Below are 25,663 nucleotides of genomic sequence, written 5' to 3' on the forward strand. Positions count from 1 at the left end.
GAATAAATGTGTTTAGTTCCGATGCAAAGACCTTATCAGTGACTCAATATTAACGCCAAAATATGCAATCTTTAATGAATTTACAACAGTATCGTAATTATATCCCTTCTTAATGAAGTCTATTCAAAGGTTTTGTAAGTTTCTGAGGTGAATACTGACACCTTTGTGCTTTATAAAGAATATTTCCATAAAAAATTGGATGTGAAATACCTGAACGTATTAGAAGTCTGCATGTTGAGCTATATTTACGAATGATGTCTTTATACCGATGATAAAATTTATTAAATGTTTTGACTAGTTTGTGATATTGAAAACCCTGGTGTAATAATTTTTCAGTAATACATAAATTTCTCTCGTTAAAATCTAAAACATTGTTACATACACGAGCGAATCGTACAAGTTGAGATATATAAACACCGTAAGATGGTGACAAGGGAACGTCACTATCTAAAAACGGATAATTAACGATAGGAAATGAAAAATCATCCCTTTTATCATAAATTTTAGTATTCAGCTTTCCATTAGTGATATAGATATCAAGATCGAGAAAAGGGCAATGTTTATTGTTAGTATTAGCTTTATTTAAAGTAAGTTCAACAGGATAAATTTCATTAATATACATACTGAAGTCGTCATTATTGAGAGCCAAAATATCATCCAAATATCTAAAAGTATTATTAAATTTGTTTATCAGATGTTGTTTCGATGGGTCTTTGCTTATTTTTGTCATAAATTGTAACTCATAACAATACAAAAACAGGTCCGCAATAAGTGGTGCACAGTTAGTCCCCATTGGAATTCCGATAATCTGACGATATACGGAATCCCCAAAGCGAACAAAAATGTTATCTAGTAAAAATTCAAGGGCATATATAGTATCAAAGCATGTCCAATTAACATAGTTTTTTTGTTTATTGCTACTAAAAAATTACCTAAAAGAGTTTGAACATATATATTCACATTCTGATTTTTTGAATGCCCATTTAATTAGGTGTGTGAATTTTTTCTTAATGAGAATATGAGGCAATGTGGTATACAGGGTAGAAAAATCAAAACTTTGAACAGATTCAAACTCACCAATATAAGCATGCAATTTATCAAGTACTTCCAACGAGTTCTTGACACTCCAAAAGTAATTTATTCCACTATTTTCGAAGGACTTATTTGAACAATTTATTATCAGGTTTTTAATTGTACCAAGTGTGCTGGTAAGAAGAATAGACAATTTAGTAGTTGAACAATGGCTTGAAGACGAAATAAATCTATATTTGTAAGGGGTTTTGTGTAGCTTCGGAAGCCAATACATAGTTGGGACTTTCATTGTATTTGGCTCTGCTTGTAAAGCGGTGGCTAAAAGTTTATGTTTGTTACATATTTCGTTTTCTGAAAATGGAGTCAGTTGGAATGTTGGTGAATTGGTGATTTCCTTTTTCAGAACCTTAATGTAAAATTTACGTCAAACAATAATAATATTGTTAGCAGCTTTATCGGCCGGGACAAAAACAAATACCTTGGCTAGTTCTTTTAGTTTATGTTTGATACGAGAAATAGGTTTATTGTGGTTATTGTTAATAGTAAAATGTTCTTTAAAATGTTGAATACGTATATCAACTATCTTCATTACTGAATTAAAAAAAGAGTCCAAAGTTTTTTTGTCAGCTTTTTCCCGTTTTATCCAATTCATACAGTAAGTATGGAGTGAGTCGTGGATGATATTACGACACTCATTCCAATTAATAATTGACGGGGGACGATATTTAGGTCCTTTACTGAGGAATGATTTTAACTCTCGGTCTTGAACGATGTTAAGATCTCCTGTTATAACATGGGAAATGGGTCCATAAATATATTCGGAATTACTGCAATTACATGAAGTAGGTGTATTTTCACTGATATTAACATCTTTACACAATTGACTATAATTAAACACAAATTTCCGGGTAGATTTCTTGTAAATATAACAAATAAGAGGTAGCTCAGTATTGTCAAAATATCACGGAATTTGTTCTTTAACAGAACGGTCGTTAAATATACCGGCAATATTTACAAAATCAAAGCTTTTATTGACATACTTAATTTTAATAAAATGTTTTTTATGATCTTCAGGTCGATCAATTTTGGGAAATAATTTAGAATAACAATATGCCATAATAATTTGAACAATTTCATACTTTGGACTGCTATATGAAATTGTGTTGCAATCCTCCAAAATTTTATTTAACTTATTAACCGGTAACGAACAGAGTTTTGTTAACAGATAATGTCTGCCATTGTTTTTTGAAATAGAAATTAGGTCCGAAATATTGGTATGATTGGCCCGAAGTTTTCTTTGAATGCGATTTGTTCTACGACCGTGAGAACGTTTTTTACGAATAGTTTTAGAAACTATATATGAATGGTTTTTTTTTCACAATTTAGATCATTCTATTCCATAAACATACGTGGGTCTGGTCTGCCTGAAACATGATCCGAGACCGGTTTAATTATCTTCAAATTGTAAATTAGAGTGCACTTATCAAAAGAGGTTCATTTCAAAACAAAGTTTACCCTCTAAAGTATTTATTTCATTACAAGTTATAAAGGTATATAAGGTGCAAAGGCGGGTAGAAACTTAATAAAATCACACACTATTCATTTCGGTTGGAAGCAGTAACGAATAAAAAAAAAATAAAGGATGTTGATACAAATAAATTTAAAAGCACAGCGCTGCAATGGGTTTTATGATCATATTGTGTAACCTATTTTACCCATTTTTACGTAAGTTTCAAGTGCACCATTGAAAGATTTGTTGCGAATTGCGATTCATATTATTATAAAAAAAAAACATATTTCTCCTTTGACATTTTGTTTTGCATGAAGCATGCTCCTTTTATCATAAATGTTTCCGTTAATTAGCTTCTTTCATTGTTATAATGTTTCTTCGTTATTTGTATTTGAGTATCTCCGTTAATTGTTATAGAAAACTTGATATTCACTAAATTCTCGTGCTTTATGCTTTATGCTTTATTTGTCCATATAAATAAGAATGGAAAATTGATTTGATTTACCATAGAATTGAACTTGAATATGTGAACTGTAACTGTATGTATAATGTATGATAATTGATAGAATAAATGTTAAAACGCTGATGTGTTTTTCATTATAAAATGTGGAATAAGTGGTGAACCTTTCAAACAAAAACAAAAAAAATGACAGTGTTCGTTAACATTTACCTGCGCAACAAGAGTACCCTCTGAACGTTGTTTTTGCTGATTATATTTAAAACTAAATTAACAAAGACGGAAGTTGGAAACATAACATAAAGATTGGTACCTTGTTTCCCGGGGGTTCCTCTTGTTATTCGTCAACTGTAATCGTAATTCTAAGTGTAATCATAGGTTTCCGCAAATGTATAATACTACTAAAAGAATACGGTTCTCCATATCTAGTCTTTTCCTCGATATTGAAGAAGATGGGCGGCTCTCAATTGATTTGTTACGTCCGTGCATGTGCATACTATACAACGTTAATTAACAGAGGTAAGTATATTACTCAATCAAAAACTGCTCAAACATAGTATATGAAGTAAAACGACTAAAAAAGGAGCCTGTTGTTCAGTGGTTGTCGTTTGTTGGTGTGTGTGGCTCATAGATGATTTTCTCGTTTTTTATATAGACAAGATTGTTTGTTTTTCTGTTTGAATTCAATTATCATCCTTTAGATAGTTATATTGACGCTATCACTACTTGTGACCAGTATGGAACATTAAATTCATAGATGATAGCGGATGTATTCCAATTGTCATAACTACAATCCCATCCCCATTTCCTGAATGTAACCTACCGAATACGACTTATTAACAGGTTTTTACTAACATAAGCAACACGACAGGTGCCATGTCAAACAAAATCTGCTTACCCTTCCGGAGCACCTGAGATCACCCGCAGTTTTTGATGGGTCTCGTGTATTGCTCAGTCTTTTAAGTTTATTATGTTGTGTTTTGTGTTTTGTTTTCACTGATATGTCTGTTTCTTTTGTAGCCATGGCGTTGTCAGTTTATATCAACTTAGATGTAATTCGGATGTCATTTGGTATCTTGTGCATCTCTTTCAAATCTTTAGTTATCAGATTAGTACTTCAATCTGTATTAACCGATTGTGATTGTAGCAGAATCTGCTTACCTTTCCGAAGCACCTGCGATCGTACCAATATTTAAGGGGGGTTCATGTTGCTATGTCTTTAGTTCTCTATGTCGTTTTTTTATGTACATGTACTATTGTTTGTCTGTTTGTCTTTTCTTTTTAGCCATGGCGTTGTCAGTTTATTTTCGACATGTTGTTTGAATGTCCCTCTGATATATTTCGCTTTCTTTTATAAGAACTCAAGAAACTCATGAAAGGTCATTTATTTAGAACAGACTACACAGTTCACCTGAACATTATCAGTGTATGGAGGGCATGGTATTGATCCACATTTCAACTTCGTGACGTACAAAAGATGTTCGTCGTTATTTCTCTGACCCCCATTCACATAGATTGGGTGAACATCAACACATATATAAGGTGATGGGTTGTGACTGTAGGCACTGGACGCTAGGACTCCATTGTATTCTTCTTTCCAACCAGAATAACATGTTTTTCGTCCTGGAAACATCACCGTTGACGACGTGTTTGTACTTCTACACATGGCACATGATACATCTTCATCATTCGCACCGGCTATCAGGTCATTTCCACTAAATTCGGTTCCATAGATTAGACTACTACCTCCAGCTGTTTTATTACTGAGTTCTGGATTATCAGGGAGACACAGCATGTTTGATGCCCCACCTCTATAAGTTGAACTGTAGTAATACTTTTCTCCTGCAGCATAACCTTAATATACGAATATATACATTTTATAACTGAATTTAACTGAAAAGAAATATCGATATCATGGTTAATGGGGTACAGAATACTCAAGGGAGTTCAACTTTTTTAACTTAACGGTTTGATCACATACTAGTAAACAGAAATCAAACTTCTCAATGATCAAAAGTTTTTTTTGTCTAACTACTATGTAACCAATAATATTATTACTGTAAATTGTATGGTTCAAATTTCTTGAAATTTTATTTTTGTGAATAGGTCAAAGTAAATATTTATATAAAACCGAACAGCAAGCTATAAATTGCCTCAAAATTACTAGTGTAAAATTAAAGTGAAACATTCAACATATCTAGCGAAAACTCTCATCTCACTTTAAATTTAAGATGGCCCCTATTACCGCACTTAGCGTAGTTCTTTTCTATATGCCGACCTAGCTACATCTGAAGATTGAAGAACATAAACGCAGGGTTATATCAGTGTATCAAAACACATCTTGCAAATACTGCCATAAATTGTCCGACAATCTATCAGAAATATAGTTTAAAAAATCATTTAGACAACAAGGGGGCACACCAGTGCTCATGTCAAATAACTTGGCAGAATTTTATTGTAACTAGGAAAAATAATTCGAGTTAAATGCATTTCACAAGGAAGTTGTTCTATGTCCTTTACATAGATTTGTTTACAACACGGAGTCTTATTCAAGTTTGTGAGCAGAACAATGGATAACTAATCACTTGCAACAGAATAACTTTTCGATGTTCTTTTAAGAACAAGTAACCAAATTTATACAAATATAAGTACATATTTTTCTATTGAATCACATAATGAACTTATGAATGCTATTCTTAAATGCATTGTATCAGATTACTAGTAATATATTGACGGTCGTTTAAAACAGTCAGTATTCTACCTCTTCAAAATTATCTCCCCATTACGCTAGTTCATTTTCACAACCGTAGAAATGGAAGCCATTGTAGGGATGACGCGCTACCAATTTTGCTCTTGGAAACCGATAAATTTATCCACATTGCACCATTATGATCCTTATATGTTAGTTGCATTTTAAAAGACAAATGTATCAACTTGTTAATGAGTATCAGTTAACGATCATGTCTGCGTTAATTCAAATCAAAACTATTGTCTGATCGGTTGTCAGTTGGAATTTTCGAAAATTCATAAATATTTAAAAAATTTCTAATTAAATATTTCATGGAAGGGCAGACTAGATTTTGTTAGTGGTTGAAGGCTATAAACCCTAGTTATCATACACAAACAATTATATTTTTTCGAAGATATGCATTTTCATCATCCAACTTGAAAGACTGTCGTCAAGTACTTTCAGTTAAAAAATAGCCATTCGAACACACCTATTCTGTTGTTGTGATTCATTTGATAGGTATTTCACTTGACCCATATATTTCATCTTTTAGTACTGTGATTTATTTATTTAATAAAGTCAATCTGTAGCTCTGATATATAAAAATGAAAGAATCTGAAGCGAGACGATGTATGAAATATTCTCGCTTTGTACGATATCAAAACAAAATATTCAACTCAAACACGCCCTAACATAAAAAGGTGCACTCTATTTTCTCTTTTTGATACAATTGTTACCCATTTTTTTGAATTTGTTCTTGAATCACATGATGAAAGGGCAGACACGAAAATTACTGAACTAATAGATTGATATGTTTTCCGTCCGTGGTAATTTTTTAAAAACAATCGGAGGCTATGCATTTTCTACATCCAACTTGAAAGAGACCCATGTCGTCGACTTGATATCTAATTGTTTTGCTTAACTATGTACTAGATCAATTGAAAACTTATGCAAATGGTGTTTTTAGAATAAAACACTTCGTAATTGAAAAGAAAATTGTTATTTTGTTTGTTTCTATTAATTTTAAAAATTGTTGTCACTATAGTAAACATTACAGTACACTTTTATCGCCTTCTCTAACAAAGAACTTGATTTTTTTTGTTCTATTTCAACCGGGTTTCCGACTGAAAAGAAACAACATATACTTAGGATTGAAGACACATAGTTACCAGTTGTAAGATTTGTACCTTTATATATAAGCTCCGTATTTTGTGCAAAACAATCATTACGTCCCCATCGTATATAGGTTGATCCGTGATCTATTGAATAAGAAAATAATAGATTGTGTATCTTTGTTTTACATGCTTAAAAATAAACGTACTTCTTGAATCTGGAATATAGTAACATGTTTGTAACATTAATAAAAAAATCGCATGTTGATGCCATGGTGGTATATTAATTATAAAACAAAATATGTGGTACGATTGCCAATGAAGCAACTTCTCATCTAAGTCATGTTTTTGTTATGAATCAAAAATTTAACGACAAACAAAAATTGCAGATTATAATGATGTTGTCTATATTACCACTGAATTCCGATGACATCTGAGTATAAATTGAACAACAAGAAACAAAGAAACACTGCAAATGTATCCCTCATGACAAGCTTAATGAGATCCAGTTGAATACATTCGTTGAATTAATAGAGCTAAATTAATAACGTATTAGTTACATTTTCTTTATAATTATTTTTTGCAGCTAAATGTGTTATCCTTTGTCTTATTGAAATGGGGAAATATTTTTTACAAGAGAAGACTTGCATGGTATGCTTGCCAATAAGTCAACTCTTCACAAGTGACCAAATGACCAAGTTAGCAACTATAAGTTACCGTACCACCTTCAACAAAGAGCAAAACTCTTACCTCAAAGCGCCCTATAAAAGACGGACTTAAGTAAGGTTTGACACTGTATAAATCATAGACAAAACATAATACTATGTAATTATTGGCATTATTTACATATGTGTCTTGATATCACTTATTCATTAGATTCATGATTGTTTATTACATGTCCATAAATTTGCAAGATATTATAACACTACTTACAAGTTTATGTGTCACCTGGAGCTTGTTACAATGTTATTCACAAAACAAAATATTCATTATGTAAACATGATTGCTTAGACTTATCAATGAAACATGTAACGATGGAGAAAATACTATTGGGAAATACAAAAAGCATAATTTCATATAAAAACAGACAACACAATGACAAAATTATAGAAAAACGACATTCACAAAACAACAGTCCACAACACTCTTTAAAAAAACATTGGAGCAAAAAGATCCACAACAAAATAAGGGGATGATCTCAGATCTCTTTTTCTTCGAGTGACACATGTCGTGTTACTCGCGTATTAACTAAACAGTTTATATATTTTAATGATTAAAGAGGATAGGAAGATGCCAAATTCCTAACCATAAGACATAAATAATCCACCCACCGTATAGGTGATTCTAACTAGCAAACTACTTAGTATTCTAACTGGTTAAACAATATTTTAATCATTTTAATCTATTGTGAGCAAAAATGCATTGATAACGTATCAATTTGTATTGAAAACAATGCGCTGGTGATTGTTCCACAGGGCAGTAGTATGCGTCTATTGTGGCTGTTTTTTTTAGGAAAGCAGCTGCCTCTGGCTAACCAACATATGTAAGCGAAGAGAGAGCCGAGTGATTTAGCCTCTTCTGCAAGTAAACAGCATCTACAGTGCTTCCCCATGACAGCAAATGGTAACTAGGATCTAGTATCTCAGTATTCACTGTAGGGAATCGTGGAGCAGCAAGGCCCATAACGATGCAGAGTGTTGGCCGCGATGTTAATTTATCTAGGAAAAAGAAAAGTATGAAATAAAATCGGCAGGTAATGGCTTGTCAGCCTTGGTCGGTAACTTATCTGAGGAAAGGAAACCTCGACAAATAATATCTACCCCCTCCCCTTCGAAGTAGGGATTCGGCATAGGGCCACAGGACCAACAACTCTGTCCTGTAAAAATATTTAAGTTACGGAAGCAGCAAAATATTGAAAACAGTTTGTAAAGCTTATAAATGTTTCAGTTCCTACTTACTTTGTAGGCTCTGTTCATGTTTCGACTTTTCATCGGCTAGTTCCTTCTGCAAAGACGAATACTTCGCCTGCAAATCCTGAAGCAAAGATTCAATATGCATTAAACGATTGCCAAGTACATCGGGGTCATTGAGAAGGAGGCGCTTCGACTTCTCTTCCCCACATGTTGCCACTATCACCATTGACAAAATTAATATAATACACATCTGCATTTCAAACATTAATGTAAACCACTATACAACGAAGGACAGATAAAAATGAATTAGTACACGAACGTGAACTATGGTCGTCCTTTTCTTATCTAAGGCGCTGTAGTGCATGTGTTATATATATAAAGATACCATAAGAATGGATGGAATATCTTGGTTTTAAATGTAATGGATTACAATAGTCTACATTTTGGAAACAGCTAAGCAAACAATACAAAATTTTCAGGAAGACATGTCCACTTACATATACAAACTCCCTCTCAACCACTTTTCTTTTAGCTCTTGCATGGCATTTGTAAGAGCCTTTTGTTGAATAAACCGACATAAAGAGCTGAATAATTTGGGAAATGGCTGTCAATATGCGATTCTACCTTTTTTATGTGATTTTGATTTTGTTAAGGGATTCAAAACCTAGAACATTGCCAATAAAACCCCAAAAGTTCCGACTTCATAACACTATAATTGTCAATGCAAGGATAGGTTTTGGAGAAAGCTTAATGACATACCATACAGTAAATATCATAAAATGCATTGTGTCACACCCTGAAGTTCGTACCCTGAAAACACTAATTACATGTATATATGAATAGTCATAAATTTTGAAATTTAAAAAATATCTCCCCATTTAAAAAATATTTTTCACGGAATCGTTAATCACAGTTAAGACGACATACTTTTATAAAACATTTGAAACCATAAGTCACATGAGATTCTATCTCTAGTCAACATGAGACACGACAACACACTGACATGTACACGTATAACTATACTAGAGTGTGTTTTATAGAATGCTGAAACACATTTTTTCACGGAGAAACCATGAATTTCTCATTTCATCAGGAAACCAATTATAGTCCAGGCAATCTATGCAAATCGTTAAACTAATTGCAACAAAATATATTATTATTACTTTAATGTTATCAGATGACTGCCATATACAGCATATGGAAATCAAAAATGCATAAAGGGGTCAATTCGAGGGTCTAATCTGTGGATTTTGGCATGCAGATATTGTCACAAAAAGATCGCCATACCCACAAAGGGAGACAACTACAACAACAAGACTTTTAGTGTCAAAACAAACGTTATCGTTGATTTATTCGTTAAAAATAATTATGCAATGTGAACAAAGACTTTAATTGATGGTATGTATCTCTATATCCTTTATTATAATATTATCTGGCCACGATCTTACAAATATGAATCTTTATTGTATATAACCGTATTTTTTTTTTAAATCTTTATAACTATATGAGAATTATACATATTGCTCCACATTTTATGCAGATTTTGGTGCCAGTATGTGAATATCAAGAGTTTTATCACATAAACTTCCTTTAAAGAGAGGGTGTTCTTCGTTATTCATTGTGGGGTGTACCAATATGTTACCTGTACATTACTAAACCAAACAGTATAACCAATGCTAAAATGGCTGTCCGCTTGGTAGTTCGGGGTAGGTTTAGTTGGAATAGGGACGTTCAATCTTACTAATGGAAAGGGTAATCTGTAAAATAAAATTGGAAAACAACACGTTTAATATTTTATTGTCCGAAGCGCTTTTCTGGATTTACCTTCATCAGGAACGCTCAAAGCCAAACATTTGAGTCCGAAGATGTATAAGTACCGAAAATCGTTGAAGAGCTATATTTCAAAAATACCTAAAATAAATAGGTCTAAAGCCAACTTTGCCTGAGGGAGTTGAAACCTCAGTTTCATAATAATTTCAAAATGTATAAGTATGGAGCTAAAGGGGGCATGTTGCAAGACAAAATATCTGTGTTTTTTTGTTTTTTTGTTTCTTCTCCTGAATATGCATGTAGTTTTTGTCACCCTTTTATCAAGCAAGAAAAAATCAATCAATCAAACCGGCATAAATGTTTGTAATTATTGAAAACTATTCCTATATTCTGATTTGCGGTTAACCGTCTATTCCCTATTGGAATTGCGGTCTTTGAATCATGTTAATGCTTAGATTACTACGACTTAAATATTTAAAATCACTTATAATAGAATTCAAGCTTCGCTACTGTTATATTTTTGAAAAAGATGTTATCATTATGGTATTTAATTAATAATCTGCTTTGGTTTAATAATATCTATACAAGGATAAAATTAAGGACTGTGAGTGGGGTTCTTTAAAATACTATCTCAAGTTAGAAAAAAAAGCAACATCACATATGAGGCTGTATTGTACGATATCCGAATTAAGAAAGCACATTAGGAAATCAGCGCTCGTTACCGGTAAAGTGTTCTTTCGAAAAATCAATGGGCAAGGTAATGAACCCCAAAATTGGCATTGCGATCGTCAATTAGTATTCACATATTATGGTTCGCTTAATAGGAACTGAAAAGGAAAATCAGCATATGCAACCTTGTGATGTTTCCGGTTGTTTTATTTATTTCAGAACGAAAGTTTCGTCAGAAAGAAAAAAATGCTTTGAAAAAAAAAGATATCGAATTATAAGTTTGAAGAGAAATGTGAAAGAAAGTTAAGCTTGTCACTTAAAAGAAACCTTCGTTACTATGGAAAAATTATATTGCGAGCACCGTAATTGAAGATCGTGTTATAACATATTGACAAACTAGAGTTTTCTCTATACCTTATGCTCTTTACGTAGCACCACGCTAACCAAAAGACAACCACAACACAAACGTAGGTTTGTCTACTAGTTTGCTGCTAGTGTATAAGAATAAACAACTATGGTGCAATTTTAATATGGATGAAAAGATACAAACATGTAATTGGGTTAATCAAAATATGAAACATATGCATGCGACACAAACAATTCTAAACTGCAATAAATCATGATGCTATTGTATTAAGAACTTACGCAGTGATGACTTTGGGATTTATTAGAAAAAAGCAGATTCCTTAATGCAAATTATTTATTTAGAACAGACTACACAGTACACCTGAACATTGTCGGTGTATGGCGGACACTGAATGGATACGCATTTCAAAACAGAGATATACAGTAAATGTTCTTCGTTATTTCTCTGACCTCCATACACATAGGCCGGATGAGCATCAACGCAAATATAAAGTGATGGATTGTGGGTGTAGGCACTGGCCGCTAGAACGCCGTTGTACTCTTCTTTCCAACCAGGATAACATGTTCTACGTCCTGGAAACATCACAGAGGAGGAAGTGTTTCTACTTCTACACAAAGCACATGATACATCTTCATTAACGGAACCGGCGATGATATCATTTGTATCAAATTCTGTTCCATAAATATGACTACTATCTAATGCTGTTTTATTACTGACCTCTGGATTATCTGGGAGGCACAACATTGTTGAAGCTCCGCCTTTATAACTTGAACTGTATGTATACTTTTCGCCTGCAGCATAACCTAGTTAATACAACGTTAATCATTCAAACAACTATTTATTATTTTAAGACAATTTGTGTTCGAGTTTGTTCACACTGGTCCAACAGAACATATCTTATTCAACAACAGGCAAAATATGTGCTATCTGACTTATGTATTATCATATGTACATTTTGAGGATGAAATATAGCTAGTGTATATGTTGTGTACAGGTTGCGAGTTTGTACATGTTATAACTTTACAATGCAAAGTGAAAATAATAACATAGTATCTCATACATGTTATAGTATGTACACAATATTGTATAAAATGGTTTTAACTTGTACATAATTTGAAAATAAATGAGATAAAGCAAAATATTTATTTAAAATTAATTGATTATAAAGAATCTTTATCAAAAAATTATTTTTATTTTTATTAAAAAATGTTTTATTTAGCATGTTTAGGGCACAGTTATCCCAAAGTTTCAGACTGAATGTTGTATTGCTTCAATATTTGTATTGATGTAATACATATTACCTCACAGTGTTTTCGGCGGCGTTTTGCATTTGCGCCGATCTGCATTTCATTTGCGCCGATTTTTGTTTTCATTTGTCGATTTTTTACAGGTAAATTACAGGTTAATTACAGGTGAATATACATAAGAAGATGTGGTATGAGTGCAAATGAGAAAACTCTCCATCCAAGTCATGTTATTTTTAATTAAACATTATAGAACTCTTCCGTTAGCCAGTTGTACACTATATTCACATACTTTAACATCAAAAAGTTTTAAATCCTTAGATAAAAACTCAGGTATTTTCAACTCAACAAAAAGTTATTCGATTTTTTCTTTAATCATTTTATACTGTTGATAGGTTTTTTTCAAACTTAATTCAAAACTAATGTTGATACATGTAACTTGATATTGACTTAGAAAATACACTTTATAGTCATTGCAGAAGTGTGTGATCGATTAAGGAAAATTGCTTAGTATCATTAAAAATGCAAACTATACTAATATTACCTTTATATATCATATCTGTATCTTTAGCAGAACAATCGTTTCTTACCGATCGTATATAAGTAGATCCTTGACCTATGGAGTTAAATTTATAAATCGCTTTTTAGGAAATTGTTTTTGATTCTGTGACCACATGTGGAGCAGGATCTGCTTACCCTTACAGAGCACCTGAGATCAACCCAGGGTTTGGTGTGTATCGTGTTGCTTAGTCTTTAGTTTTCTATGTTGTATTTTATGTACTGTTTTGTTTGTCAATTTGTCTTTTTCTTTATTAGTCATAACGTTGTCAAATTATTTTCAATCTATGAGTTTGATTGTCCCTCTGGTATCTTTCGTCACTCTTTTTTTGAAATATAATAATGAAGTACTACGTTAAGAATTTAGTTTCTTGTTCTAGTTTTGAATTTAAAAGTAACCTTTTTTGTAATGTGAGTACTGCAACAAGTTGTGCTAGTGATAGAAAAATACTACCGTTTTACGTCTTATATTGTTTGGCAAAGGAAATTAAAATATATTTTCTGGACATGATTCGCTTTTATTTTCGGGTCAAAAACCAACATATTTCAGATTTGTTTTTGCTGTCAAACCTGCATACGTATCTTGTCATAAACCCTTAGATATTGCGCGAATGAAGGCATATAAACAACAAAATATTTCGGAAAAATACAACAAAAAACGATCAAAACAATACGTGTTTGCCCTTAGGTGTATGTGTAAACAATTAACAAGATTATAAATACCAGTTTCCACTTAGTTATTAGGCTATGTTCATGTTTTAACTTTAATTTTCTTCGGCTAAACCTTTGCGCAAAGACGTAATTTTAACTTCTTGATGTGAATATTGTAACTGCAATTTGCCCTGTTTCAGCTTTCCGTCTTCCAACTCATTGCGCAAAGACGTTAAAACACCTTGTTGTTGAGAATATTTCACATGTAAGTCCTGTATTTACGTGTCCATATTTGTTAAGCGTTTTCCAATTACATCCGGATCATTGAGAAGTATACGCTTTGACTGTGAGTTTTCAGACATTGGTTCCTCACATATTGCCGGTATCACAATTGACACCGTCAACATAAGTTTAATAAGCATCTCAATTCTCCACATTGCAATATATAGAATTTAAATCTCTGAGAGATAAGAATGCACTAAGTACACTACAATGAAATCTTACATTTCTTATCTATAGGTCGCTTTTGTGTAATTTTAAAACAGTACATTGAGGACGAGAAAATATTGATTAAGTAACAACCTTTATTCATACACAGTACACTTGAATGTTATTCATACCACACCTTCTTATATCTATAAAATGGTTCTGATGTTAATAAGCTAGGCTAACTTACTCGGTTACACTAAATGAGAACGCACGTCACAGTATCACACACTTTGAAACTTATTACTCTCAATAGTCTTCACTCACTCCAAAATGGCAGGTGCAATGTCATCTTTTACTGATGAAATGAAAATATCTTATTATCATTATAGTTCTTCCATGGCGCTTCTGTTTTTTTTTTTTTATCGGAAACGCTCAAAATCAAAGTTTAAAACAAAGTAATCGGATTTAAATTTAGGAGATTTTCGATTTAGCGTCCAGGACGTTCACATAGTTCTAAAACTACGTATGATCATAGAATGTACCCTACCGATTTCAAAAGACTTACAACCGGGCTTACACTTACACAACACGGCGAGTACCACATGTTTTACCGGATATGCGTATTCTTCCAGAGTACCTGATTTCACCCATTGTTTTGATGGGGTTCGTCTTAATCAGTTTTTATTTTCCTATATTGTGTTTTGTTGGGTTATTTTGTCATTTGGTTGTTTTTCTTTTCGCCATGGCAATTAACATGGCAATGAGATGTGCCGATGCTTATATATATATATGTTTACCAAAAACCATGGTCGCATGTTTGACGATACAGGTAAACACAGTTTTTAGTTTTTCTAAAATGATAAATTTATTTAATCTTATTTTACAGATGAATCTAATGAAAGCGTAACTGCAAAACATGTTATTTCAACAAATATGTTGAACATAAGAGGTATCGTGTAAGGTATAGGAAGAGGACTTGTCCAAATCAAATAAAGTATCATAATGCATTTGATACGAAATTGTGTGCAGACAACTTTGTTAAAATTGTACATTAGTCGTAGTTTTATGATAAATTATGGTTAGCAAAAATATTTAGTCGGTTCATACCTAGACACACAATCATATCCATCTTGACCTTTGAAAACCATACTGTTTATCAAATATATTAGCAATCTTATTGCTTCGCATCACAGTGCGGAGCTATCAGTTTCAGTCGACATACGCGCCATCTTGAAATAATTACTTATCAATTATATTCTGATTGGTTGTTTATGATGCGGCTAAGATACAGCAACAGCTTTTGGCTGAAATTAGACAAATAATTACAGACTTTTTACGACTAAGGATAAGCAATCAAATATTGGAACATAAACTATGTGTATTTCAGTTCCGATCAGTTGGTATTAATTCATGTTCGTTCTATCATGCATATACTGCACACCGAAATTCAAAGTTAATCTGTGATATGCTCGATTTGTTTTGCTAAACAATGTTCCTATACAATGTCTACAAAAATGCATTATTTGTATTTTATAACTTTTGCCAATCTTTGCACACCTCCACAGAGGCACACTTCAAGATTCGTGACTATTTGTACATGTTTTAATTTGCAACAAGTAAAGTGAGCAATTTTTTTAAAACCATGGGTGTAAAACACACACTCTTAATATTAAATCCATTTTAAATTAATCAAAAACTAAACATATCACATTTCCAATACTAAATCCACAAACCACATGCGCACATATTACCATAAATTATGATAGAGCGAAGCATTCAACTGTTTTTAAGAAAGCCCAAAAATTGGTTATGAATAAGTATCCGCAGACGTGGTGTTGACCACTCCGACATGATTAATATCTTATTTTACGCAAAATACATTCACTAGACTAAGTATTAGTATTCAGTTTTTAAGAAAGATTGTTGTTTGTGGACACCGAATATAAAACCAATGATATGAATATGAGAAACTGTACCGTAAGAAATGAAAAGTAGCAGTACAGGTCGGAAAGAACTTACGTGTTCATTTTTCATACCGTACAGGCATTATACAAAACTTAATTTATAATGTCTAACTTTAAAACATCAGACAAGAATTGCCATTCATATACATTCTGCTTGATCAGAGATATTTATAGATTATCGTTGATCATCTCTACGAGATTGATTTTCTCGCTTGAGCCGGGGCGGCGAAAGCTAGAAAAGCAATCGAGTTGAGATGACCAATGATAATCTGTTTATCGCTATTTTACCTATGTTGACGTTACAATGTCATGTCAATGTCATTAGCAACGCCACGTGCCTCCTTAGTTTCTAGCGATAATTTTCCATCTCAAGCGAGTAGCATGATATGAAAAATTATCACAAAAATAAAACAAAGGGAAAATGCACAAAATAGCGATACCAGGCATTAAAAAGAATTTCACAACATAAATGAAAGGTTCCACATTGCCAGTTTTCATTTTAACTTCTACGTGAAATCAGGTAATCTTTTCGTTTTCTTAGGATATCCTCTAATCTTAACAATCGCTTGTTTTATCAACTGAATGGGGAACATGGAATCAAAAGATTATTATATTTATTCTAAAAAATACAAACTTCGTAAACAGTCGATAAATAAAAAGGATTGTAAAAATAAGTTAGAATAAATGAAATGTATATCCTTATTTTGAACAGACTACGCAGTAGACTTGGACGTTATCTTTATATGGAGGACAAGGCAATGATCCGCATTTCATCGCGGTTACGTATAACAAGTGTTCGTTGTTGTCTCGTTGTCCCCCTTTCACATACGTTGGATTGGCATCTACACAGATGTATGGAGATGGGGCGTGACCGTATGCACTTGAAGCGAGAATCCCATCGTACTCTTCTTTCCATCCAGCATAGCATGTTTTCCTACCAGGAATCATTACTGATGATGCTGTATTACTACTTCTGCATAATGCACAAGGTACGTCTTCGTTGGTAGAATCAGATGCAAAGTCATTACCTTGGAATTCTGTACCGAAGATAAAGCTATTTCCTGATCCAGCTTTATCACTAAGTTCAGGATTATTCGTGAGACAAAGCATATTTGAGGCACCACCTTTACCGGAACCCCAGTTGAATTTTTCACCAGCAGCATAACCTATTAAATATGAATTGTTTGTATGACTCTCTAAATGTGTGATAAACTAATAGTCCGGCTGATCGGTGAAAAAAATGCTCAAATAATGAGGAAAGCGCCATGTTTTGCATGATGGTACATGTTTGTGTACTGAGCAATATTAGCTATGGACCCACCCTCAAAATTCAATATGGCGGCTTTTTTCAAAATGGCTGCCGTACGTTCTAAAATATTTGCCAGTATTGTACAAACCACAGTGGATTCGATACTGGAAGCACACAAATTAACATATTTGAATGACTTGGTGTACTTAGCAAGATTTTGTTTTGATCTAACTTTGAAATACAAAATGGCGGCTATTTTCAAAATGGCCGCCTTGAAAAATAAGCAAATATTCATAACTGAGAATTACTTGAATATTAGCATTTTATTGATGCATAGTGTCATTTAGGATTTGTCCCAGTTCTGTCCTTTTTGATTTTGCCTTGCTTGACATTTCATACACAAAGTAGTAGCTTTCATAAACAGCTGCAGTCGTAGCTTTCCTTTAAAGCTGCACAATTTGTTGTCTTAGGTCACAAATAAAAGCTGTGATTTGGGATTTATCTGCTTTAATATATTATTCAGTGCCTATCTTATTTCTTGGGTCGCAATATTTAGCAATTTTAGATATTATACTTTGAATTGAGAATCATTTAAACACATATCATTGAAATGGCAGGAATTGAGGACCACAAGGACAAGAACATTGAAATGGCAGAAACTGAATCACTTGTGGATATGGACAAACCCACAGCTGAAGACCCCTTAACAAAGGACAGCTCAGAAATGACTATTAAACAATTGTACCAAGAATTCGTAGCAGATAGAAAATATAATGCTCAAAGAACAGCTGAGCTTTATCGCAATATAAAACAGAGCGAAGCGCTAATTGATAAAATATGTGTTGGTCTCATTACGATTCAAGCTGAACAGAAAGAGGCAATGAATATTAATAACGAATAGATGGCAGCAATATATCAGCACCTTCAGCAGTCTGAAGACAGGATAGGCCACAAGGCTAGATGTAATTGCTTGGCAGAATTGATGGTCAGACCAATAAGATATTCAATGTTGTGGTGAGACAGATGGACAAACTGACAACTGAGAAAGGAGACATAGTTCAATTTAAAAGTACATTTTAACAGCAGGGTACCTTCCAACAACTGGCATCTGTTGTAAATGACTTAGTGGACAATCGAAATATAGAAGTTAAAATTCCTGCAATGGACACATCATCAAAGCCAAAATTTGACCTTAGCCAGTACAACGCAAGTTTACCAAAAATCCATGCCTTGGGTCTTTCCCCAATTGTAGTTCGCATAAACCATCAACCTCGCCAACTCTGTTAAAGGTGTCTTCACCTAAAGTCAAAAGTCCTATGCCCTTGGCCCTGCATGAGACAGAATAAATTATTCAACAACAATCTCCATTTAAGAACATATTATAAACCTCTAGTACTAATCAAGGATACCAGCAAAAGGCTTATGTGTCTTCTTACGCACACTTACCATCTACTATGAGTCAATAATATTTGATTCAGAGCAGCACACCATTACAGAAACAATTGGCTGCAAGTGGATCATATCAAGTTTCTCCAATGCTGAATGCAGTGCCTACTTACGGTATCATCCCCGTCGAGTCAATGGCAAATCCCACATTTATCACTCCAATTATGACAATCTCGTCAGCTCCTGTAGCTCTAACAGGCTTCCCATAACAGTAAGCTGACTCCACTGACCGATCCAGGAAAGGGCAGAGAAATTCAAAGGAGTGTGGCAACCGCTCTTCTTCAGACTCTTCATTGGAGAGAGAATATACCCGATAACAAGAAGAGCTTGGTGCAAGGGACCGGAGCAGAAGCTAAAAGCTCCCAAAAATGCAAATACTTAATTGAAGATGATCCTTGAATTGGGAGGCGTTCATTTACCGATTTGAACGAACTGCCGGTAGATGACAATGGGAAAACAGGAAAAATGTGTGTAGGCCCCAGATTGCCAGGCCGCTGTTGGCTTTGTGTACGCTCGCAAGGTAAACACAGATGATGATTTCAAGGCTTTAAAAAAAGCATTAGAGCAGCGCTTCAGCAAGAAAGACGAAAAAACCAGATTGGAACCGAAGCATTCCTCCGAGGATGTACAGACAAAGATTCTTCAAGGCATGTAAAAAGTAAAATCACAAAAATACTGAACTCAGAGGAAAATCAAATCGGAAAGTCCCTAATCTTGGCAAAATCAAATGACAAAACACATCAAAAACGAATGGACAACAACTGTCATATTCCTGACTTGGTACAGGCATTTTCAAATGTAGAAAATGGTGAATTAAACCTGGTTTTATAGCGCTAAACCTCTCACTTTGAACGACAGTCTCGTCAAATTCCGTTAAATTTACAATGATGCGTGAACTAAACAGATATAATAAATAAAATAGTCAAAATAAGGGTACAGCAGTAATCATAATAGCGAGGAACCCAGAAACATTCAACAAGGCGTTAAATGAATTGAAAAGCTCACACTAGATGGCGATATAAGGATCAAAAAGTGCCAATTATGACCATCGACAAGTCTACTTTGCTGATGGCGCAGTATCACTGACCGATAAAGGAAACATGAGCAGTCCTTTGAATAATGAGGTGCATAAACTCACAGAAATTGTCACAAAACTAGCTGATGTTATGTTTTCAACTAATCAGCATAACCGTGGATTGACCGATCAATATAAACTCGGTTCTTCTGATCAAATAATCATGGGAGATCACCTGATCAATATACACGTGGAAGATCTCCTGAGTAATACAATCGCAGTAGATCGCCAGAGAGAAATACACCCAAGCTTAATGCCTATCGATCAGCAACACCCCCACTTAGCTAGAGATCATATAGTCCCTAGAGACAACGGTTATCAGCTCCACGGACAAACTCCAGAAATCCCGGTTATTTCAGAAAACGGTCACCTTCACCAGGATACGGAGCAAATCAAAGTGCAACCCAAACAATGGAGTCTTTAAGCAGCAAAGGGTCGGGCCAGTAGGCCAACGCACGATTCCAAAGTCTATTGACCATGAAACATACCTCATCACAAAATCGAACAGAGGCCCATGGCCTCGTCCGATGTTGTCATCAGACGAACAATTTGAAAGAGATTAGCAGTACGAGGTGCTATGAATGACAAGATTGTGAGCCTGATTGTGGACACTGCTGCATTGATAAATGAGAAATTAATTCCGGCAGAAAATGGAGATTTGGAGACCGTAACGCTACGTGGTTTTGGTTAACAGCTTGTTATTGGGAAGATTAAAAAGAACGACTCTCTGAGCGCAGTGATAAACCTCAGTACTCCAAAAATTACCATCAACAATAAAGTGATAAAAGCGGCATTTGTTAACATCGGAAACGAGATTTCAACTCAACAAGTTTGCATAAAATGAACCATCACAGTTCCGCCAAGAACAGAAATGCTGTTACCATTAAAACTAATAAAAGTGCTGACCAGGAGTGCATTTTAGGACCATGCTCGCTGAATAGTTGCGAATTGGTTTCGCACGTAGTTGGAAAATGAAATATTTGTCCCTTAACCATTTTAAATGATTGCAATCGTCTAATCCGCCTGAAGAAAGGTACATCTAGAATAATTTGACGATGTAGTGGGTACGGCAGATGAAAACGCGATAAGTGATGAACAATTACAATAACATGGAACATATTGATTAACATTTTGAATTTCACTATTTGTTTTTGTACATATATATGTTATATATGCAGCGATTTGCAAATGTATGTGTTATAGAATTAACCAATTTTTTTTTTTTATATTTCAAAATTAATTAATAACAAATTCAAGAACATGAAGTCCATTTTTGAAGAATCATTACTTTATTTTCCGAAATTATATAGAATACCTTTAGGACAATCTTGATATTGATACCGTTTTCCCGCCATATTGAAAATGGCAGCCATATTGGATTTTTCAGAGTGGGTCCATAGCTGAAATCAAAGGGTATATAACCAAGAACTACTATGCAAAGTTTCATGCTTTCCTCATTAAGTGAGCAATTCTGCTCTATATCTGCACCAATCGGCCGGACTATAATATATCCATCAAAACATGAGAATAGTGAAACTAACATGACATTGTGTGCTTTTTAGTGGACTTAGTGTATGAATTTTGAGTGCTTTATTATGTTTAGCTATCAAAAATACAAAACAAACTTCGGATATAGTTTTATTGCAGCTTAAAAAGTAATTGGTCATCTCTTATTAATGTTCTAATAATCGGTTTGTTCAAATTAGTTTCCTTACACAAATTAAAGAACTTGTAATAAAATATTTGAAATTTTGAAATAAATTAGTTAACAAATGGTAAAAACACGTGTTTATATGGTCAATCTGATTGGCTGACAGCTATGACTTTTCGGCCCTCCAAATTTCCCTTCACATCACTTCAATACAATCTAATAAGATTTTATACGACCGCACATTTGTAAGGCTGTATAATGGTATCACATTGTCGTCCTTTTCAAACAATAACTTGAGTATAAGTGTATGGTTCGCTATGAAATTGTATCACATGTTTAATATTTACATCAAATTAAAGTAAGGGATCAATTTGGAATAAAGGATCAACAACGGTCCAAAAAGGGGTTTTATGGTTGCCGGACATCAACTTGAGTATAAGTCTATGAATCTAAAGTTTATTCTACCACAAGGTTCTATATCTTAAAAGGAAGCTCGGGATGGATAATGGGGGTTAGACCGTTTAGGAAAAAGGGACCAAAAACTAAACTTTTCGCCTATTTCTGAACCAATATACCATCATTTTGAAATTTAAAAAATAACATGCTCCATGATAACTTTTAAAAAAAAGATCTTACCAAATTAATCCGTGTTAGTTAAAGATTTGACAAACATGCTGATGACGTCACTTTCAAGACGTCACAATTAAATCCTGTCATTAAGACAAACAATTTACATCTGAAGCTCAGCCCATGTGAAAAATAATGACATTAAGCAACGTTTTATTTTAGGTAACTTTACAGTGCCTGTAAGCTTCCTAATGTACCTTTCGTACCTTGTACTTCAGTTGAATAAATATCGTACCTGAATAGACGATTTCTGTGTTAACTCCAGAGCAGTCATTTCTTCCCCATCGAATGTAGGTGGAACTCTTTCCTAGACAAGAAATTTTGAAATTGAAATTAATATATTCGTTTACGTTTTTCTAAACCAAATACAACACTCGTGAAGCTTTCAGATTGTACCTATTAAACTATGTTATTTTTAAAAGGAACTTTTATAAAACAAAGCGAAATATAAAAGAGGACAAGGACTTAATCCTTTAATACTATTATACTATAAAAGTGTCTTTTATTTGTATGTGGCTTTGAACAATTACCTTGAGTCCATTCTATGCCACAGCTATGTATTTCATCAAACAAGCCATTTCTATTTTTAGAAAATTTCAGCTGAATTGAAATTTGTAAATTATGTTCATTTGTTGCAGAGAATCAGTCTAATTTATCATCTTACATTAATATTTAAAAACTCGGAATGGAAAACCCATATCATCTTCTAGTAATTAAATGTTTTAAAATGTGCCTTTATACCGAGATTCTGGTAAAGGTTATGAAATGACTACAACTTTCTAATCGAAATGGTTTGAAGTATGAGGCGATATTTTGAATAAACCTTCACTAGAAATGTGAAAAAATAAAGCTAGGGAATAGATCATGGACCAAAAAAAAAACATAACCTCTAGCTAAATGTGTGTGTCTTCTATGAAAATTTAATGTTTTTTTCAGGTAGTTTCTTTAATTATCAATCTCTCCCACTCATGTTAGACAAAAAAATAATAATGCAAAAAAAAGAAACATAATAAAACTTCTTCGACCTGATAGGATCCTTAATGCTGAACACTGCACTGAAATATTTCTACAATATTTTTTTCGGGAAATGGTTGTCTTAAAGAATATTCAATTACAACCAATACTGTTTGCTTTAAATACTAAACCTATCAACGTATCAAATCGCAAATACAAATTAACCCCAGAAAATTTAATACGAATCTCAAAACAACTGTCAGTGTAACGAATATGTTCCATATATTTTTTTTAAACATCAAACTTGGTTCGATTACGGTTGGCACGGTATGAGATCTGGAACTCTCTATATATCGGTTTACGATTTACGAAATCTGAACATTTGTAAACTACTGTATAAGATAATAATTATCCGTAACACAAGGTTTCCTTGTCAGGTATTAATTAAATTTTATGAAATAGGAAATACAGATAACATCGACAAAATTGTAAACAGATTGCATATCTGTAATATTGTAATTCTTACGTACTTTTAACAAATATATATTTTATAATTTGTAAAGCATCATAATTTGATTTAATAATTCTAATATTTATAAGACAAGTTTATAAGTTAACACCTCTGTGTTGACATCAAATTTTATTGATATGGTCATACATATAAATTGATTGTTTTACAGGGCTGATGATACCTTTGGGGAATAAATACCCCACCAGCAGTTGCATCGACCCAGTGGTTGTAAATAAACTCTTCATAGATAGCACCATTCACATATATTTCTTAAATATTCAATTTACTTTAAGTATAATGCATAAACTTTTATTCATGACTTTTAAGCACAACACGTGAAAAATCGAGACACGTTTTTCTAATATGGTCCGTCTTGAAACCGTTTTACGTTCCTTTTTTATCAGTACAAAATCTCAATCAACAATTCAGTGCAATATGTTTTTTGTTTCAGTAAAATAATCATGCTAAATAATTGTAGCTGTGTATATTTTATTGCTTGCTATCGCACTGACAATTAACCTCACTACTTTTTTTTTCATATGAAATATAATCTTTGATTGTGGAATTGGGTGATCACTGAATTTGAATGATTTATGAATTATAATTGATTCAACAAATTGATCGAATGCTTAATGAATAAAACACTTGCCAATTAATGTATATTTCTTACCGTTTTCTTCGTCTACCTTGACAACCAATTTGTTAATGTAATCAGTTAGCTGATTGGTCAAGTTCCTTTCAAAAATAGCAATCTGCGAAGTCATAATCATTTCTAGAGCTTTCATTTTTGCATCCAGTGTTTCAACAACAAACTTCTTGGATCGCATAGTCTCTTCTATATGTTGCATTTTTGCCTCAATTGCATCTCTTACAAACTGTTTCACACGTTCGTCTGCTTTTGACATGTCCAAGGTTGCTACTAATGGAGCATTTTGATTATCAAGTAATCGAACATCTACATTTTCATTAGAATTTGGTGTGGCCGTTGAAAACAGCACAAACAATGTAAATCCATAAATCAAAATTTTCAACATTTTTAGTTTTTCGTGTTTGAACTACATGAACCACATTTGACTGAATTGTTCGAATTGACAATATGTACATTTAGCCCGACATTTATTCTAAAATTATAATTGTTATAAGTATAATAAGTACTTTGTTTTTCCGGCTTTGAAGATCAAATAAAGCTTATTGTATCTTTACAAGAGGATATATCCTTTGGCAGCGAGAGATTCACATGACATATACGTATGTCTTTAAACTTTGTTCGGGTCGGAAACATTAAATATTTGTTAGAGTTTTTCAAGTACATCACCACTTTCCTTCCATTTATATTAGAAATTTAATTAAATCGCCACTAATAAGACTTTTTCATTCGAAACGCGCGTCTAGTGTACACAACTACAACGAAATTGCTAAAATCATAAAAAGATAAACAAACAGCAGAACACTAAACACATCATAGAAAATTAAAGACAGAGAAACACGAAAACCCTCCAAAAACTTGGGTGATCCAAGGTGCCCCGGAGGGGTAAGTAGATCATGTTACACATGTGTCAACCGTTGAGTTGCCCATGTAAGTACAAATCCGTTAAGGTGGTCCCTGACACTACAGGGAGATAACTCTGTAAAATCAGGTAAACGTTTTAATAACGTTGTGTTGTTAAGGGAATATTAAGCTTCTCAATGATTAAAATAAGTGTTTGTTAAACTTCGTTATAACCAGTGTAGTTTTTTGAAATTTTC

General features: G+C 33.3%; 2 protein-coding genes and 1 long non-coding RNA gene across 3 annotated transcripts; all 3 read right to left on the reverse strand.

The window, feature by feature from the left end:
- Positions 1 to 4,367: 4,367 nt before the first annotated feature.
- On the reverse strand, positions 4,368 to 9,059 carry LOC139489065 (uncharacterized). Its single transcript, XM_071275178.1, has 3 exons — positions 8,798 to 9,059; positions 6,915 to 6,986; positions 4,368 to 4,853 (listed from the first exon to the last, which is right to left on the reverse strand). Exons 1-3 carry the CDS (start codon positions 9,015 to 9,017, stop codon positions 4,384 to 4,386), a joined length of 762 nt encoding a protein of 253 aa, XP_071131279.1. The 5' UTR covers positions 9,018 to 9,059; the 3' UTR covers positions 4,368 to 4,383.
- Positions 9,060 to 11,873: 2,814 nt separating this feature from the next.
- Positions 11,874 to 13,532, reverse strand: LOC139489066 (uncharacterized). The gene is made up of 2 exons (XR_011656141.1): positions 13,347 to 13,532; positions 11,874 to 12,361 (listed from the first exon to the last, which is right to left on the reverse strand). It is a non-coding gene; the product is annotated as an uncharacterized lncRNA (long non-coding RNA).
- Positions 13,533 to 16,915: 3,383 nt separating this feature from the next.
- On the reverse strand, positions 16,916 to 25,038 carry LOC139489067 (uncharacterized). The gene is made up of 3 exons (XM_071275179.1): positions 24,588 to 25,038; positions 22,688 to 22,759; positions 16,916 to 17,570 (listed from the first exon to the last, which is right to left on the reverse strand). Exons 1-3 carry the CDS (start codon positions 24,949 to 24,951, stop codon positions 17,104 to 17,106), a joined length of 903 nt encoding a protein of 300 aa, XP_071131280.1. The 5' UTR covers positions 24,952 to 25,038; the 3' UTR covers positions 16,916 to 17,103.
- Between the last annotated feature and the right edge of the window lie 625 nt (positions 25,039 to 25,663).

This window comes from Mytilus edulis, chromosome 9 (assembly GCF_963676685.1).
Source record: "Mytilus edulis chromosome 9, xbMytEdul2.2, whole genome shotgun sequence".
Classification (NCBI taxonomy): domain Eukaryota; kingdom Metazoa; phylum Mollusca; class Bivalvia; order Mytilida; family Mytilidae; genus Mytilus; species Mytilus edulis.

Coding starts and splice junctions, on each gene's coding strand:
- LOC139489065 (XM_071275178.1), bottom strand. CDS start 9,017: ATGTTTGAAATGCAGATGTGTATTATATTAATTTTGTCAATGGTGATA. Junction 6,987..8,797: donor ACATGAACAGAGCCTACAAA/GTAAGTAGGAAC, acceptor CTTATTCAATAG/ATCACGGATCAACCTATATA. Junction 4,854..6,914: donor TACGGAGCTTATATATAAAG/GTACAAATCTTA, acceptor TCGTATATTAAG/GTTATGCTGCAGGAGAAAAG.
- LOC139489067 (XM_071275179.1), bottom strand. CDS start 24,951: ATGTTGAAAATTTTGATTTATGGATTTACATTGTTTGTGCTGTTTTCA. Junction 22,760..24,587: donor CAAGGTAGACGAAGAAAACG/GTAAGAAATATA, acceptor TTTCTTGTCTAG/GAAAGAGTTCCACCTACATT. Junction 17,571..22,687: donor CACAGAAATCGTCTATTCAG/GTACGATATTTA, acceptor CATATTTAATAG/GTTATGCTGCTGGTGAAAAA.